Raw genomic sequence first — 15,971 nt, 5'->3', positions numbered from 1 at the left:
ATTTCTTAGTAATGGTGAAAAAAAATCTTTGTTTCATTGGCAGATTATTTCATTTATAATAGAAAAAAAAATCCTTTTTTATAAGTAAAATAATCTACCAGTGGAACTACTTTTCCCAGAGTTAAAAAGCAAAGGAAAATAACTTTTTAAAAGCATTAAAAAGTTTGCTTTGAAAAGGTAAAAGAAGTGATTTTCTTCCTGCAAGCCCAGACCTAAAGTGTGGCATGTCCACCTTCCTTATCCATGAGTTGACTTTGTGATAACTGGCAGTGTGGCCAGCTCTCCACAGGAGGCAGCCATCTTGTTTGGTTTCAGTCAGCAGAGTGAGGCTGAGGAATGGCGGCATTCCTCTGGAAACTGTCCAGACTCCTAAAAAACCCAGTGACATTCTGGAGGCAGACAGACTCATAAAAATCCCCCAAAAACTTTCACTTCTGGTGTTTTCTTAACTGAAGTGAATTATAAAACTATTCATAGTTTTCAATATTAAAACTGCAAACTTTCACATATTTGTTTTAACAGTTTTATGTAATAAACTTCATTAAAATGGAAAGATTGAAACCTTAAATAGCAACACCAAAGAACAATTTGTAAGTCTTGTCCTAGTTTCTCAATTCTGACTCATGTCTTGACTTTGATTAGACCATTCTAACTGATGAATAATTACACTGAATCCCTGGAGCCCACACTGCAAAGACAGAAAATCGCATTATGTATTTTTGGTCTAGTTTCCATCGCAAATATCTTAGTACAATTCAAGCAAAAAAAAAAAAAAAACTTACAAGTAGCTTTTCAGCAAGATATAAGATCTACTTCAGCAATTCCTTAATATAGCTTTAAAAAGTACTAGATCCTGTGGAAAATTATTTTACTCTTAGCAATTCTTTTCCCCATTTTTCTTGAAGTAAACAAATCTGCCAGAGATTTTTCATTAATATTAAGAAATTACAAACTTAAAACAAGTTCCTTTATTGTGCTGAAAAGTCACTTGCAAGTTAGATTTGTTTTATTTCAAGTGTACTAAAGTACTAAAACCAGACCAACAATATAAGACTTTGTGTTTTTGCAGTGTACCAAAGTAATTTGTAGCAAGAAAGATGAAAAGTTTGAAGTAAGCAACGACTTTAGTAACAAATTAGTCTGAAATAGAAACTAAGATCTCAGACCTGAACACTTTATAGGGACCTTTATTGATTTCTGTGAACAAAATCTACATGCAAAATGTCTTTGGGTACAAAAAGACATGTTTCACTGCAAAAATACAAAATCTCACCAAGTATTTTTGGTTTAGTTTCTAGTACAAATGTCTTAGTACACTTGAAATAGGACAAACCTAACTTGCCAGTAAGTTTTCAGCAAGATATAGTAGCTTGTTTTAAGTAAATAAATCCTTAATATTGATTTTTTTTTTTAAAGTTCTAGTTCCACCAATAGAAAGTTCCACTGCGCGTTACTTAGCAACCCCAGCCAAGCCCAGGCTGTTACCTAGCAACTCAGTTCTAGTTCCACTGGCAGATTATTTCACTTATAACACTGGAAAAATGTTTTGTTATAAGTACTTTTTTTTTTTTTTATTGTTTTTGAATTTGAATTATTATTGCTATTGCTGACAGGTTCCTTATTTCACTTGTGGTACAATATTTCTACCAACTGACCAAAAATACTTGGTAAGACCAAAATACATTTTGGTTTTTCAAAAATGTTACTTACCAAAAGACATTTTCAAAAACATTTTTTGTCTGGTTTCTAGTACAAATATCTAACTTACCAATATGTTTTCAGCATGATATAGGAGCTTGTTCTAAATCAATAATTCCTTAATACTGGTAAAAAGTTGTAGTTCCACTGGCAGATTATTTCACTGATAAGTAAAAGAATCTGCCAGTGGAACTACAACTTTTTCATCAGTATTAAGTAGTTATTGGCTTAAAAAACTCCTGTTTTGCTGAAAAGTCACTTCTAAATCAGTTATGTTTTATTTTAAGTGTATGAAGATATTTTCACTAAAACTAGGCCAAAAACTCTTGGTGAGACGTTGTGTTTTTGCAGTGTGCGGCCTTTCGGCTGTAAAGAGCCTCTTTGTGGCCAGGCCCTTTGTGGTCGCCCTGTAAGCCGATAGAGAATCCTGAGAGTCCCCAGGTCCTTCCTCTCCTCCTAGTGATGTCACCTCCATCCCAGACTCCTCCCCTGCTCCAACCCACTGGTATAAAACGGATGCTTTACCAGTCCAGGTAGCAGATCATCACACACTCACTAACACTAACTGGGCGACCTCAGCAGCCAGTATGTCTATAGGACTGGAGCTGATTGGCATCTCCCTGTGCATCCTGGGATGGATCATCGCCATCGTGGCGTGCGCCCTGCCCATGTGGCGGGTGACGGCGTTCATCGGCAGCAACATCGTGACGGCGCAGATCATCTGGGAGGGCCTGTGGATGAGCTGCGTGGTGCAGAGCACCGGCCAGATGCAGTGTAAGGTGTACGACTCCATGTTGGCGCTGTCGCCGGACCTCCAGGCGGCCCGCGCCCTCACCGTCATCTCCATCCTGCTGGCCATCCTGGCCGTGCTGGTGGCCATCGCCGGGGCAAAGTGCACCAACTGCATCGAGGACGAGGCCTCCAAGGCCAAGGTGATCATCTTATCCGGGGTGCTATTCATCGTTTCTGGCGCCATGCAGCTCATCCCCGTTTCCTGGTCGGCCCACACCATCATCAGGGACTTCTACAACCCGCTGCTGACCGATGCCCAGCGGCGGGAGCTGGGGGCGGCGCTGTACGTCGGCTGGGGCGCCGCCGCGCTCCTGGTTCTCGGAGGAGGACTTCTTTGCTGCTCCTGTCCACCTCGGGAGACGAGGTACAACAGCTCCAGGATGGCGTACTCAGCCCGGTCCGCGGGCGGCCCGGTTTTAGAGAGAAAGGACTACGTATGAGTGGAGGTCAAACACGACCGGATCCCACAGGAACACCGAGTCCGGAGGGGAGGGAACTTGAAGAAAACAAGAGTTTCACTGCAAAAACAAAACTTTACCAAGAGTTTTGTCGAGTTTTTTTCTGCAAATATTCTGGTCCTCCTGAAAAAAGGACAAAACTACCATGTAACTTTCAGGAGGTTGTTTTAAATCAATAAGGCTTAAATATTGATTAAAAAATGTACTAGCTCTACTTTACAGTAAGACATTTGGGGGGAAAAATCTGCCAGTGGAACTACACTGCAAAAACTCAAAATCTTACCAAGTATTTTTTGTCTAGTTTCTAGTGCAAATATCTCAGTACACTTAAAATAGGACAAAACTAACTCAAATATTTTTTTCTGCAAGATAGAGGAGCTTGTTTTAAGTCAATAACTTCTTAACACAGATGAAAAAAAGTACTAGTTCCTCTGGCAGATTATTTAATTTAAAACATGGTGGAAAATATCTTGTTATAAGTGAAATAATTTGACAATATTAATAAAATATTGATTCAGAATAAGCTCCTATATCTTCCTAATAAGTTACTAGTAAGTTAGTTTTGTCTTATTTCAAGTGTACTCATTTATTTGCACTAAATACTAGAGCAAAAATGTTTTTGTAGTGAAAAACACACATTTTTACCAATTTTCTTTGGTCTAATTTTTGTGAAAATACCTTATTACTCTTTAAGTGAGATACAACTAACATTTTAGGAGCTTGTTTTAAGTCAATAATTCTTGAATATTGATTTTAAAAAGTACTACCTCCACTAGTATCAGAAAAACATTCTTCCTTAAGTACAAAATATAAAAAGAATTAATTCAATTATTTCTTCAAAATAGTATTAAATCTAAGCAAATTGCATCAAGTCATTGATTTGCAGCATTTAATGTAAGGAATTACTTACTTAAAAGCAGCTCCTACAGCTTACTGAAAAGTTACTTGAAAGTTAGTTTTGTCTTCCTTTAAGTGTAATGAGATTTTTGCTAAAAGCTGGAAAAAAAAATACTTGGTGGAATTTAGTTTTTTTTATAGTGTTGAAACTGTTTATTCAAATTTCTTTGTGCACTGTCATTTTAAAAGTCTTTCACTGTAAAAATCAGTTCCTTTTATAAGATTGCAGCTTTTTAATGTTTGCAACTGAAAACTGATCTCTGATTTTTAGCATCAAAACCCACTTTAAATAAAAAGAAAATGGATGAATTTCCAGTAAAGGGACTTCCAGAGTTTAAATACTAGCAGTAGAAACATAAACACAGATAATAACTGCATTCAGCACAACTGCTAGTTTGTTGTGGTGAAGAGAGATTATGGTGTTTCGAGACATTACGTATTATTTTACAGTGAATCACCTTGACGTCTTAGACACTCACTCCTGTGATGTTTATGTTGTTTGTTTGTTTTTTAATAAAAGTGTCACTAGCTGCTTATTTGTCTGGTTTTGTGTTAAAAATCGAAGCTTTCTGCAGCGAGTCCAGATGAGTAAATGACTTCGGCATTTATCAGAAATGATGGAGCATGTGCCGAGGCTGCGTAAGGCAAAACCTCGACATTCAATCCCCGAGGATTGCGTTACGTCAAGGTGGCAACGTGGCTGTTAGCGATTAGCCACAAGATCGGTTTTACGGGCAGGGGCGAGGAGGAGCACAAAGGGAGCCGAGTCGAGTTACTCAAACTTTTCATACTGAAACTTCAGTTTTCAGATGTGGACACATTTTAAAAATGTTACAGAATGGTTTCAGAGGCAGAGAAATGAAAAATTGATGAGCATTTCACAGTAAACATGGGAGAGGTGCTTAATTCCATATCAGGTTACTCATATCGGTGTCACCGCCACCAGAGGGGAGGTTACAGTAACTACAGATTTGGAGACATTTTACTGTAACAAACTGCACAGCAGGGGGGAGGGAGGCTATCATTCACAATCTGAATTAGCAACAATGGTGCAAATTCTGTTTATCACTAATCATAATGAAAGCTTAAATCTAATAAAAGTTGAAATATTGCAGCACACATGAAATAAGGAACTTTTCAGCAACATGGGGGCTTTTTTAACTCAATAATTTCTTAATATTGATTAAATTCAAATTCAATAATACTTACTACTAAAACAATATTTCAAAAGCACTAGTTACACTGGCAGGTCATTTCACTATAAGTGGAATAATCTGCCAGGGGAACTAGAACTGAGTTGCTAGGTAACGGCCTGGGCTTGGCTGAGGTTGCTAGGTAACGACGGAGTGGAATATTCTACTAGTGGAATTAGTACTTTTTGACCAATATTAAGGAATTATTGACTTAAAATAATCTCCTATATGTTGCTGGAAAGTTAGTTTTGATTTCTGCTGTGCTACAATATTTCCACGTTAAACTAGATCAAAACTTCTCAGTAAGATTTTGTGTTTTTGCTGCAGTCAGTTACTTTCCTCTCCTACTGACCTGCTAAAGACCTTCAGGCATGTTTGGTCATCGCTAAACTAATCACTGGATCTCTGATTTGCACGTTTAATCCAGGAGACAACTTATTTTCTTCATGTGAATAATTTCCAATGAGACCGGCAGGTTCAGGTCATTTTGAACCAAACACAAAGGAAAGTTGGTGAATGCTGACCAAAACCCCCGAGGCGCCGATGAAACACTATCCCATCACATACCTGGACGGCTGCGGGGAAAGAGAAGAAAGGAGGTTCTGTGAGCGTGTCTTGTCGTGCTCCGTTGGTTCTGGCCAAACTCTGCTCACGTGACTGATACTGGGGAATGTGAAGGGCAGGGAGGCGGCCTGGACCCTGAAGGTAGATGAGGAAAACTCAGCCCCCACCTGCGATTATCACAGACTCACTGTGTCCACTCAGTGGGAACAGAAACTCACCTGACATCCTCCTGGTAGAGTTAAGTTTTTAACCATTTGTTTTCAGAGGAGGGTAGAGTGGCCAGAGCAGAACTACTTTAACAACTTTTTACTCAAGAAAAAGTAAAAAGTACAGGGTAGCAAAAGTACCTAATAGTACACTTTTCCCAAAACGTTACTCAAGTAAATGTAACTAGTTACTAACCGACTCTGCTTTGTTGCTGCAAATGTCTTATTTTAGAAGGGCAAAAATTACCTGACTATCCTAAAAGAGATGCAAAACCTGCGGGTCCAGAGGTACCTAAGAACTTCGGTCAAAAATGCTAAAGATTTGGGCAACGCTTTTTAAATGTAACAACAAAAAAGCTAGCATTAGCAGCTATTCTTAGCTGTCTGCATACATGCAATGTTAAGAATGGAGCTAATATGAGATATTTTTTGTGTTTTGGTTGTAAAATATGAGCTTTGTTCTACAAAATTTCAACAATCCATTGAATAAAACGTTTACTAACATGTATGTTAGCCTGCTAAAAATTAGCCTCTTGTTTTACCATCAGCTTAGTGGAGCAATCGCTAACCATTTGGCCGTTACGTAATGAGCAAGTTCGATGCTAAGAAGTTTACCGGAAATTGCTTGCGATGTAAACAACCATCCTCCACTGCAAAGAGAGAAGTAGCGAGCCGAACAAGATGGCTGTTGATGTTAATTTCATACTTGGAAGCATTGACTACACGGACTGAAGGCGAATTTGTTCACCTCCTCTGACGCCATTGATAAAGCTACAGGTAGCGCAGAGTATCGACGTCATCGTTCACGTCTCTCCTTCTGATCGCTGATTGGCCTGGTTGAAATTGTGCCGGAGAAATCAAAGTTAATGGGAGATTAAAATCGAGCGGAATTGTAAATCAGTAGCCAGATTACAGATACATAAAAGGTTTATATTTTTTGTAATATATTTTAAAACCTCAAAACGAAAATAAAATTTTTGTTCATCCATCAATTGTCCATTTACACTTGCCTAGCGCCCAGTGCAGGTCACCATTACTGGGTTAGATCTGATCTGGACAGACATTATGGAAAAAAGACAAGAAATTGGTCAGTGTGTTTATTAAAATCCATTGGCTGGTCCACCTGCCAATCAAAATGAAGAACAACCAATTAAGGATTCACTTTCTAAATGTTTGTAAAAAACCATATTTGGTATTTTCTCTTCTTTAACTTTTATCACAGGAAAAAACTGCAGCACACTCGGCAACAAGCTCTGCCCGTCTGTTTATGCTACAAGTATTCTTCAAAAATATAAATTAAATGATAAATTTATCATTTAAATTAAATGATATATATGAGTAAATGGTAGCATTTACTCATATATAATGTATGGTAATATTATGTGTATAATATTTAGCTGTTAGATCGGGTCTTTGTAACAGTTGCGTCAGGTCCAATCTTTCAGTGATGAACCCATTTGGACGCAGCGGACTCTACTGCCCTCTAGTGGAAAGACAGAAAATACAGAACTATTGTGAAAAGCTTAAAACCTGTAAATGTGCATCATAAACAATCTGCGTTGCCAGTTTTCATTTAAACTAAACGATTTTCTGAGACATTCCCAACATGCTCCATCATTCATAAACCTAGATTTTAAACATTTTTGCAGATTTTGTTCTTATCTGTGAATGTTATCATGCATTGTTTCAAACTTTCCACATGCAGAAAGTGCAGTTCACTGAATTGTGGTGACGGTTTGACGCAGAACAGAAGCTTTAGACTTTTGTGTAAATTTATTTTTAATGATCTGTAAATTTTCATAAAGAAAAATAAATTAACAAGCAAAAATAAACAAACAAGAGTTGGAGTAGAAAGCAAAGAGCGTAACAAAAACATTCAGTATTGCCCCATCATTCATTATTCACAGGAGAAGGAAGGAATCACTTTATTTTGATCATGTATAAAGTTCTGATTATGGAAAACAACAAAATTAGCCCCTTTAGTTATTTTTTTGGCACAGACACAAACAGAATATCCAGTCATTTTATTTCTCGTCCATATTCAACTCCATCCCTGCATGGTCGCTCAGTGGAGTGTAAAAGTACGCAGCAGCGTCGTCGTCTCCGTAGATGATGGCGACAGTCTCACCGGCATCCGACACAGCTGCACTCGTCTGCAAATACGCCTGATGGAGAACCAGCGGAGAAAAACATAAAAACAGTTACTCTACTGCAGGAGCGTCAAACTCATTCTTATTTTGAGCTAAATTAAGATTATGAATGCTGGTTGTGCCAGAATGTATCGATAAAACCCATCAATCTGTTAAAATACTAACAAATATCCTCATCTGCATTAGATAAGTGCTTCTTAAAGTTTAATAATATTGAACGACTTTTCACATTGGTCAGTACCTCCAAGTTTGTGATTGTTTTTCTGATTTTTTGCAACTGATTTAGTTGTGCTAATTTAAAAACATCTCCACTTATGTATGAAGCTAAGTGTGACTATAAATTGACAACAAGTTAGGCTGAGGCAACAGTCATAAAAGTAAGAAATGCTGCCACCTGCAGGTGGGACCTAGCATTACATAAATAGGGGGAAATTAAACAAAATTCACATTTTCCACGTTTTTGTACTTCCATTTAAGTCTTTACTGCTTCTAAAAACAGCCTTCAAAGTCCATTAAATAAAAATAGACCTTAAGAAAACACTGCCACAATGAAACTCTTTTTGTTTGGCAAGAAGTGGATGTTTTTTGGTATCTGGAAAATGAGCCCTTTCTAAAAACCTCCTGGAATGTAACCTCACAAATCAGCAGGCACTACCCGTTACCTAGCAACCCCTGCAAAGCCCAGCTCGTTACTTAGCAACCCAAGCTGAGTTCCAGCACGTTTGGACAAAACTTACAAAGTATTTTTGGTCTAGTTTCTAGTGCAAATATCTTATTACACTTGAAGTAAGAGAAAAGTAACTTACAAGTAACTTTTCAGCAAAATTTAGGGTCATTTTTTAGCTCAATAATTTCTTACTACTGATGAAAATATTGTAATTTCATTAGCAGATTATTTCACTTGTTACTTATGAAAAATGTCTTGTTTAAAATGCAACAATCTACAAGTGGAACTAGCTCTTCTTATCTAAATTAATGGATTATTGACTTAAACAAGCTCCAATGTCTTGCTAAAAAGTTACTTTAATTGATTTTTTTTGTCTTTTTTAAAAAAGTTTACTACAATATTTACAATGGAAACTAAACAAAAAATACTCAGTAAGATTGTGTGTTTTTGCAGTGTATACACTGTACAATGGCTGCTGGAAAAGACAAGTGTTTTGTTGTCCAGAAACCACTTACTGCATTCTTATGGACTGAATAATGTTGCATCTGTTTGCATAAAAGTGTAAACGTTGAGTTGGGGGGGCGTGGCCAGCAGCAGCTTATTTGGATTTCAAGTGACAAGACGCCCTAAAACAGCTCAAAATAGGCAGAACTGACTAAAATCTCAATATCTAAGAAAGATTTTTTAGCAAAATATGTAATGAAAAGGTTTTGTATAGGCCATAGACCTAACCTAACCTGTTCAAAGAAGCATAACAGGTGAAAAACTGGAGGCACTAATTGATGTAACTTGGCTTACGGAGTCCAGAGGACCACATTAAATCGCTATCGTGGGCCAGATTTGGCCCCTGAGCCCTGTGTTTGACACGGTCTCTATACTGGCAGCAGCTAGGAGTGAGATGTTTGAATAAATACCCTCTCCAGCAGCTGCAGCCGCTCCTCGTTGAGCATGTTGCTCTGCCTCAGCTGGCTCACGGTGTTCTCCAGCCCCAGCAGCTTCTCCAGGTGCCGGCGGTGCCGCTGCTGCAGCACCTTCACCTTCTTCTGCAGCTCGGCCACGATCGCCTCCAGCTGCTCCTTACTCAAGCTGTTCTTGTGGTAGCTGCTCACGTCACAGAGACACACAAAACGTGAAAACTGTGATAATGCATGAGGCTGTTTAAAACGGCTGTTTTTATGCTTCCAAGGAACCGTCTAATAATGTCAACCGGAAAAAAACAGACGATGTTTTGTTTCAAAGCTGTTCAAGGAAGCACAACATGTCACCTTTAAAAAGTCTGACCTGCTGATTCCAATTTTGGCCGATACCGATCTTTTGACAGTGGCTGATTTTCAGACGTTTGTGGATTCAGAAAAGATTGACGGATAAGATCGATTTCTCTTGCAAGTATTGGCTGATTGCCTAAAACTAAGGAAATCAGGGCCAATTTATCCAGGAACCTCTAGCATGTGTGAACACAAATTAGCTGCTAGTTAAAAAAGCCATGATGAACGTGCAGCAGGGTTGTAATAGTTTGGAGTTTTTCATCATGTTTCAGTTTTAATTCATTTACTTTTTGCCTAATTCTTCTAGTTTTTAGCGTTTTGCTAGTTTTAATTAGTTAAATGTTTATTAGCTCTATAAAAACTAAAGTAAAAGTTTTCATTTAAAATTTCACAAAAAATGTTTAGCTAATTCTTTTAGCAACAAATGTGCTAAAAATGTGTTTGTTAAAACTAATGAACAAAAAAACTTTTAATTGGCCAATTTATTAGTTCATTTTGTTTAGTTGATATTAGATATTTAAACAGTTTTAGTTTGTGTAAAAGCCAAAAACATAAAAAAACATTTTTTAATTACATTTTTTGCAAATTTTTCTTTTTAGCAAAAATTAGTTTGATCAAATTAGTTTTGCAAACAATTTTGTAGCTAAAAACTAACTGGGAACGAAACTAATTAGTTTTTAGTGTTTTCTAGTTTATTAGTTAAATGTTTAGTTTTGATTTAGTTTTTATTAGAATAAAAATGTATTTTAGGAAAAACTAAAAACATTTAGTTCTTATAGACACAAAAAGCTTTTGTAAAAAAAAAAAAATTTACTTTTTACACATTTTTTGGGGTAAAGTAAAAACGTTTTTGCTAATTTACTTTAACCCAAAAAATTGCTTTTTTTTCAGCAAAATGAGTTTTCTAAATTTAGTTTAGCAAACAAATTTATAGCTAATTAGTTTGCTAAAAACAGATTAGCAAACAAACTAATTCGTTTTTAGTGTGTTTGATACTTTTTATTAGTTAAATGTTTAGTTTAGTAGCTTTTATTATAGCAGCAGTTTAGTTTTTCCATATTTTGTTTAATTTTTAGGTGCAGAATTCAAAACGGTCAAAGTATCGTATTGTGATTGTTGATGGTAAGGTAAACAGATGGTGTCTGTCCTCACCAGTGCTCCTCCAGCTGCTGGTCGTCCCTCTCCGGCTCCTCTGTGTCCGTCATGGCGTCCCCGTCCTCCGCTTCGTCCAGCCGCTCCAGCGTGAGGACGAGCGATGGCGGCGGCTGCGGCGTTGGGACGTGTTTGGACACGATGGGCAGAGTGGATGAGATGGGCTTGGAGCTCAGAGCCGGCGACAGCACCGTGTCGGGGTGGGAGGCGACCCGGGTCGACGTCCCACCGGGGAGAACGTTCGGTACCGTCTCAAAGTAAGCCACCACTTCCTGCGGGACGTCTTCACCGGTGAAGGACGCGAGGTCTGGATCGGGCGCCGCCTCGTTGAGGACCAGCATGGCGCCCTGGCTTAAGATGGCAGCCGTGATTCCGTTCACCAGTTCCACCTGGCCGTCCTCTGCGGCGCCGTCTGACATCATCAGCAGCTCCGCAGCGCCTGCATCGCTCATCAGGCCGTCGGCTGTCTGGTAGAGAGTCAGTGGGAAGTTCAAACCCGATCTGACTCCATCGGCCGGGTCCACTCCTAGAGAACCCACGCTCAACTCCATCGGACCGGTTTCTCCGTGCGGCGACGCTTCGACGACGAGCTCAAGCAGACGAACCGACTGGTCGGCTGCCGTCCCGTCGGTCAACAGGCGCTTCGGCTTCCTCTCGTTGTCGTCTGACGCTTTCCGTTTCTGAACGCGAAAAATAAACTCCGTCAGTTTAATTTAACCTATTTGATTTGAGCAGAATAATCAAATACGCAGGAATTAGCACAAACAAAACAACTTAACAACAATTCACCGGGCAAAAAACAGTTCTATTAAAAGGAGAGAAAAACAAAACAAAAGAAAACATTTAAACAAGAAATAACAGAACGAAACAGGATAAAACCAGAATTCAAGACCCTCTGATATAAGCACGGGAAGAGGTTGTAACATTAAAGTGCACACACTTTAAGCTTCCTTTTAAACAAGTTATCATAAATCTATGGAACATAAAAACAGTTTTTTTGCTTCAAAATTATTCTCAGATAATGATATTTCAGCTGCCTACAATGAAAAAAAATAAATCTTGAGTATTCTTGTTCAGTTTTAGAGCAAATATCTTGAAATAAAACTAAACTAAATTACCAGTAACTTTTCAGCAAAATATAGGAGCTTGAAGTCAATAATTTCTGAATAGTGTTGAATTATTTCACTTTTATCATGATAAAAATGTTTTTCATAAGTTTATCTGCCGATGGAACAAATGTTTTTTTTATCAATCTTAAGAAATTATTTACTTAAAACAAGCTCCTATGTGCTGCTGAGACATAGTACTCTTAATGGCTACAAACAGATGCACAACTATACAGCCGTGCAGCTTTGAAAAGCAGAAGTGGAGCCTCCTGCACAACCAGCAAGAATGCAGCGAGTGGTTTCTGAATGGAAAGACAACAAAACACTTGGTGGATAAAACCAGATGGACAATAGTCCTCGTCTTCTAATAATAAAGTGGGCGGAGCTCCGCTTGGGTTGCTAGGTAACGAGGGAAGTGCCCACAGATTGTTGTCCAAACACCAAAAAAATTTGACTTGTTTTTTTTTTTAAGTGCTTGTTTTTAGAAGTGGCATAAACCCAAATGGAAGAACGAAAATGTGAAAAAAGTTAATCTAATTGACGAAGGGTTTTATTTCCGTTACCTCGGTATCCGGGAAGACCGTTGGCACGGCGTCGGCGTCCAGGTAACGGATCCCCCAGCGCACCTTGAAGCACGACGGGGCGAAATGTTCGTGGCAGATGTACTGGTGTCGGGAAGGAGTCCAGTTCTCCCGGCCCATGTTCCTCACCCACCGCTGCAGCCGCGCCGGGTCCTGGAGCGGGAACCTGGGGAAACACGGCTCGGGTTTACAGAAAACCTCAGCGGTTCATGGAAGCAGAAAGAATCAGAGCTAATAACAAAACAAACAGAGTCATCAAGTTTTCGCTTGTGCTCTCGCTTTCTATAAGCTGTAATTTGATCCGACTACTTTCTCAGCTGCAGGTTGTGCTGATTAAAACAACTTCTGCCGAAAACAGAAGTTAGCAGAAGACTAATTATGTTTTAATGACAGAAAGAGGAAAATATGAAGCAGGCATTTATTATATCTAGCGAGGTTTTATGGAGGAGCCTGTCACAATAAGCAATTAATCAACAAATCACATGATAATCATAAAAAAATCATTTAAATTTAATATTTTTTAAAGGGCAATTTTGTTTGCAGAGACTTAAAATGCAACGTTTTATGTAAGTTTTTGTTTTCATGTTTAAGTCTTTGAAGAACTTTTGGATTTTAATGTCTGATTGCTGCTATATAAATGCATTTTACATTCTTGTTTATGTAAATAAAAAGAAAATGTTGCACACATGTGCAACTAAAACTATGTGTTTTAGTTGCACAGGAAACACAATGTGCAACTAAAACTATGTGTTTTAGTTGCACATGGTTTTTATTAACCATGTTTTTGGTAGTTGTGTTTTATTTTTGGATATTTAAAATATCTTAAGATAAATGTTCTCTATAAAATTAATGTTAGATTATTTGAAAAGGATTTCAAAACAACAATATTGTCATTTATCGCAATACCTTCTGGGACAATTTAGTTTTTAAGTTTGTTATTGTGAAAAGGCCTCTGTGTGAAGCAACAGCAAATTTAAACAACCTTCAGGCCACAACATTTATTAAATTGAAAATGCAAAAAATTAGTTTGCAATATTTTTAGTTTTAGCTGCTCAACAATAAACTACATTTTTCCAAAATCTGCATGATCCAAAACATAAAAGGTTGCCTTATTAAAAGACAAACAAAGTTTTGTTGGCCAAAGTTTTATCATTTTTGACTTGTTTTCTGAGGCCGAACAAAACCATTTCAAGTACCAGAAACGGCCCCCGAACCACACTTTGAGCACCCTCGTTTTAATGTCTTGAGATTGGATTTGATCATTTTACAAACCCAGCAAAATGAAGGCGCTTAAGTAGAGATAAAAATTTTATTTTTCACAATTAAATTTAAAGGCAAACATTTACAATATTTAAACAACGATATAATCACTTCATAATCTCAGAATATCCTGGTTTTAATATTAGTTGTGGAAAAATAATACTTTATAACTGTTAATATCCAAGTTTTTACATTATAAATACATGAAATTAAATGTTATTTTGGGGGGTGTATTTTACAACTCTGTGGCCATTTTTTAAAATAAATTGATCTACAAAAATCTATTATTTCTAAACACAAAAGCCTACAAGTATGTAATAGATCCTCATTGCTTAGTTGTAGCACGTTCTCTGATATAGATCAGATCATTTTCTCAAGGCAGAAGCTGTTTTGTCAGTTAAATTATTTCATAAAGGACAGGGTTTATTTCTGTCCAGCGTGTTTTACCCATGTCTTCGCTAAATGTAAGTTTAGACGCCATCTCTACCGGTGAACTTGAATCAACCGTTTTCGGAGGTTAAAAACGAGAAAACAAACGACGCTTACTGACTTGTAAAAGCTCTTCCTCTCGCTGCTGTTCCCGGAGTCGCTCCTGCACTTCGGAACCGAGCAGTACTTCGGCATCGCTCCCGGGATTCTTCTCCTCCTACCCAGCCGGATTCATGACAAGGTGAAACCAAAGTCCTTCCTATAGTGATACGTCCGCTGTAACTCGTGTCGCGCGTATCGTCAACTCACGGCGCTGGACTGACGAACGACAGATCAGCTGGTTGACAAAACGGGACACGTCAAATACCTGCGACCTGTCACGTTGCGAGACGCTCCGCTCGACTCTGATTGGTTCCTCCGCGACCGGTGACGTCACGAAGGTTCGAAAATGTCGGTTCGTAAACAAGACGAAGCGGCGCTCGTTTACATGTAGTGAAATCGGTTCAAAACGCTCTAATGGATTTAAAACCTCGATTGAATAAGCCGTTATCTGCTTTAAAATGAATAGAGACAAAATTCTAAAAACAACGAACACTGTTTAGTGTCATTTTAACAGCAAAGCGTTTAAAATACGCATCTCGTTCAAATGTTTTAATCTTGTCTAACAGAAAATTTTGAAAACGGCTAAAACGAAAGTGCATTGAGACATTAGTTTGAGATGCTAACAGACATAAATACTAACTAGTTACAGTTACTTGATTAACTTTCTTGGGGAAATAGTTTACCTTTACTTAACCGTTTATGTTGAAGTGAGACCTCTTGTTCATTCACAAGCTTTGATCTGTCATTTTCTATATTGCGCCATTTGAAAGAATAAATATATCACTTTACCTTATGCTAGCATATACAATTACTTGTAGCATTTTTGTCTGATGAAAACTCTTAAATATTAAATTTAAATTCTTCTGTTTAGTTATTCTGTTACTTGAGAAAACATGTAAGGTAGTGCAACTCTTTCTTGAGCAAAATCTGTAGATATTCTAACCACCTCTGTATGTAAACAAAAAAATACAAGTTTTGAACCTAAATCTGATAGTATATTTGATTTCTAAAGTGGTGTTTTGTAGATAAGGTATTTAATAAAAGACTTAAATATCTAATCTTTAAAGGGGCAGTATCATGTATTTTCCAGGCCTATAGTGCAATTTTACAATAATCAAGTAACTGTGCAAATGCTTACAAAATATATGTAAAATGCTTTACATATCAAATATGACTTAAAAGAAATTTGACATTTTAATTTAACGCCTTGAAATTGGGCCTCTGTCTCTTTAAAAACTCCTGCTCTTTCTGAAACTCTGCCTTCAGGAAGTCATCACAACATGGCTCCTCCATTAACCCTTTAAACATTTTTTTTTACCAGCATTTCACAAAGAAGTAGCTCCTACAATGAGCTCAGCTGATATGCGGTTCCACCAGGTGTTTGCTAATTGCTGCTGGCTAGTCTGAGGAGGGAGGAGCCGTTTCTTGAAGGCGGAGCTAGGCCCACTGAG

At 37.9% G+C, this 15,971-nt stretch overlaps 2 protein-coding genes across 2 annotated transcripts; one reads left to right on the top strand and one right to left on the bottom strand.

Annotated features, from left to right (window-relative positions):
- Positions 1-2,011: 2,011 nt before the first annotated feature.
- LOC114161395 (claudin-3-like) lies at positions 2,012-3,200 on the top strand. The gene has a single exon (XM_028044648.1). It carries the CDS (start codon positions 2,286-2,288, stop codon positions 2,928-2,930), a length of 645 nt encoding a protein of 214 aa, XP_027900449.1. The 5' UTR covers positions 2,012-2,285; the 3' UTR covers positions 2,931-3,200.
- Positions 3,201-7,562: 4,362 nt separating this feature from the next.
- Positions 7,563-14,805, bottom strand: LOC114133619 (THAP domain-containing protein 5-like). Its single transcript, XM_027999657.1, has 5 exons — positions 14,540-14,805; positions 12,712-12,895; positions 11,043-11,722; positions 9,540-9,726; positions 7,563-7,973 (listed from the first exon to the last, which is right to left on the bottom strand). Exons 1-5 carry the CDS (start codon positions 14,611-14,613, stop codon positions 7,833-7,835), a joined length of 1,266 nt encoding a protein of 421 aa, XP_027855458.1. The 5' UTR covers positions 14,614-14,805; the 3' UTR covers positions 7,563-7,832.
- Between the last annotated feature and the right edge of the window lie 1,166 nt (positions 14,806-15,971).

The sequence above is a fragment of the Xiphophorus couchianus genome, chromosome 18 (genome assembly GCF_001444195.1).
Source record: "Xiphophorus couchianus chromosome 18, X_couchianus-1.0, whole genome shotgun sequence".
Lineage (NCBI taxonomy): Eukaryota > Metazoa > Chordata > Actinopteri > Cyprinodontiformes > Poeciliidae > Xiphophorus > Xiphophorus couchianus.
Note: the sequence above shows the minus strand (reverse complement) of the source record. Positions and strands in the feature narration are given on the sequence as shown.

Bases quoted from the DNA above. Each gene is read 5' to 3' on its own strand.
- LOC114133619 (XM_027999657.1), bottom strand. From the start codon at position 14,613: ATGCCGAAGTACTGCTCGGTTCCGAAGTGCAGGAGCGACTCCGGGAAC. The intron at 12,896-14,539 runs GTCAGTAAGCGT...GTGTTTCCCCAG, and splicing joins GAGAGGAAGAGCTTTTACAA to GTTCCCGCTCCAGGACCCGG. The intron at 9,727-11,042 runs GTGAGGACAGAC...TGACGTGAGCAG, and splicing joins CAGCAGCTGGAGGAGCACTG to CTACCACAAGAACAGCTTGA.
- LOC114161395 (XM_028044648.1), top strand. From the start codon at position 2,286: ATGTCTATAGGACTGGAGCTGATTGGCATCTCCCTGTGCATCCTGGGA.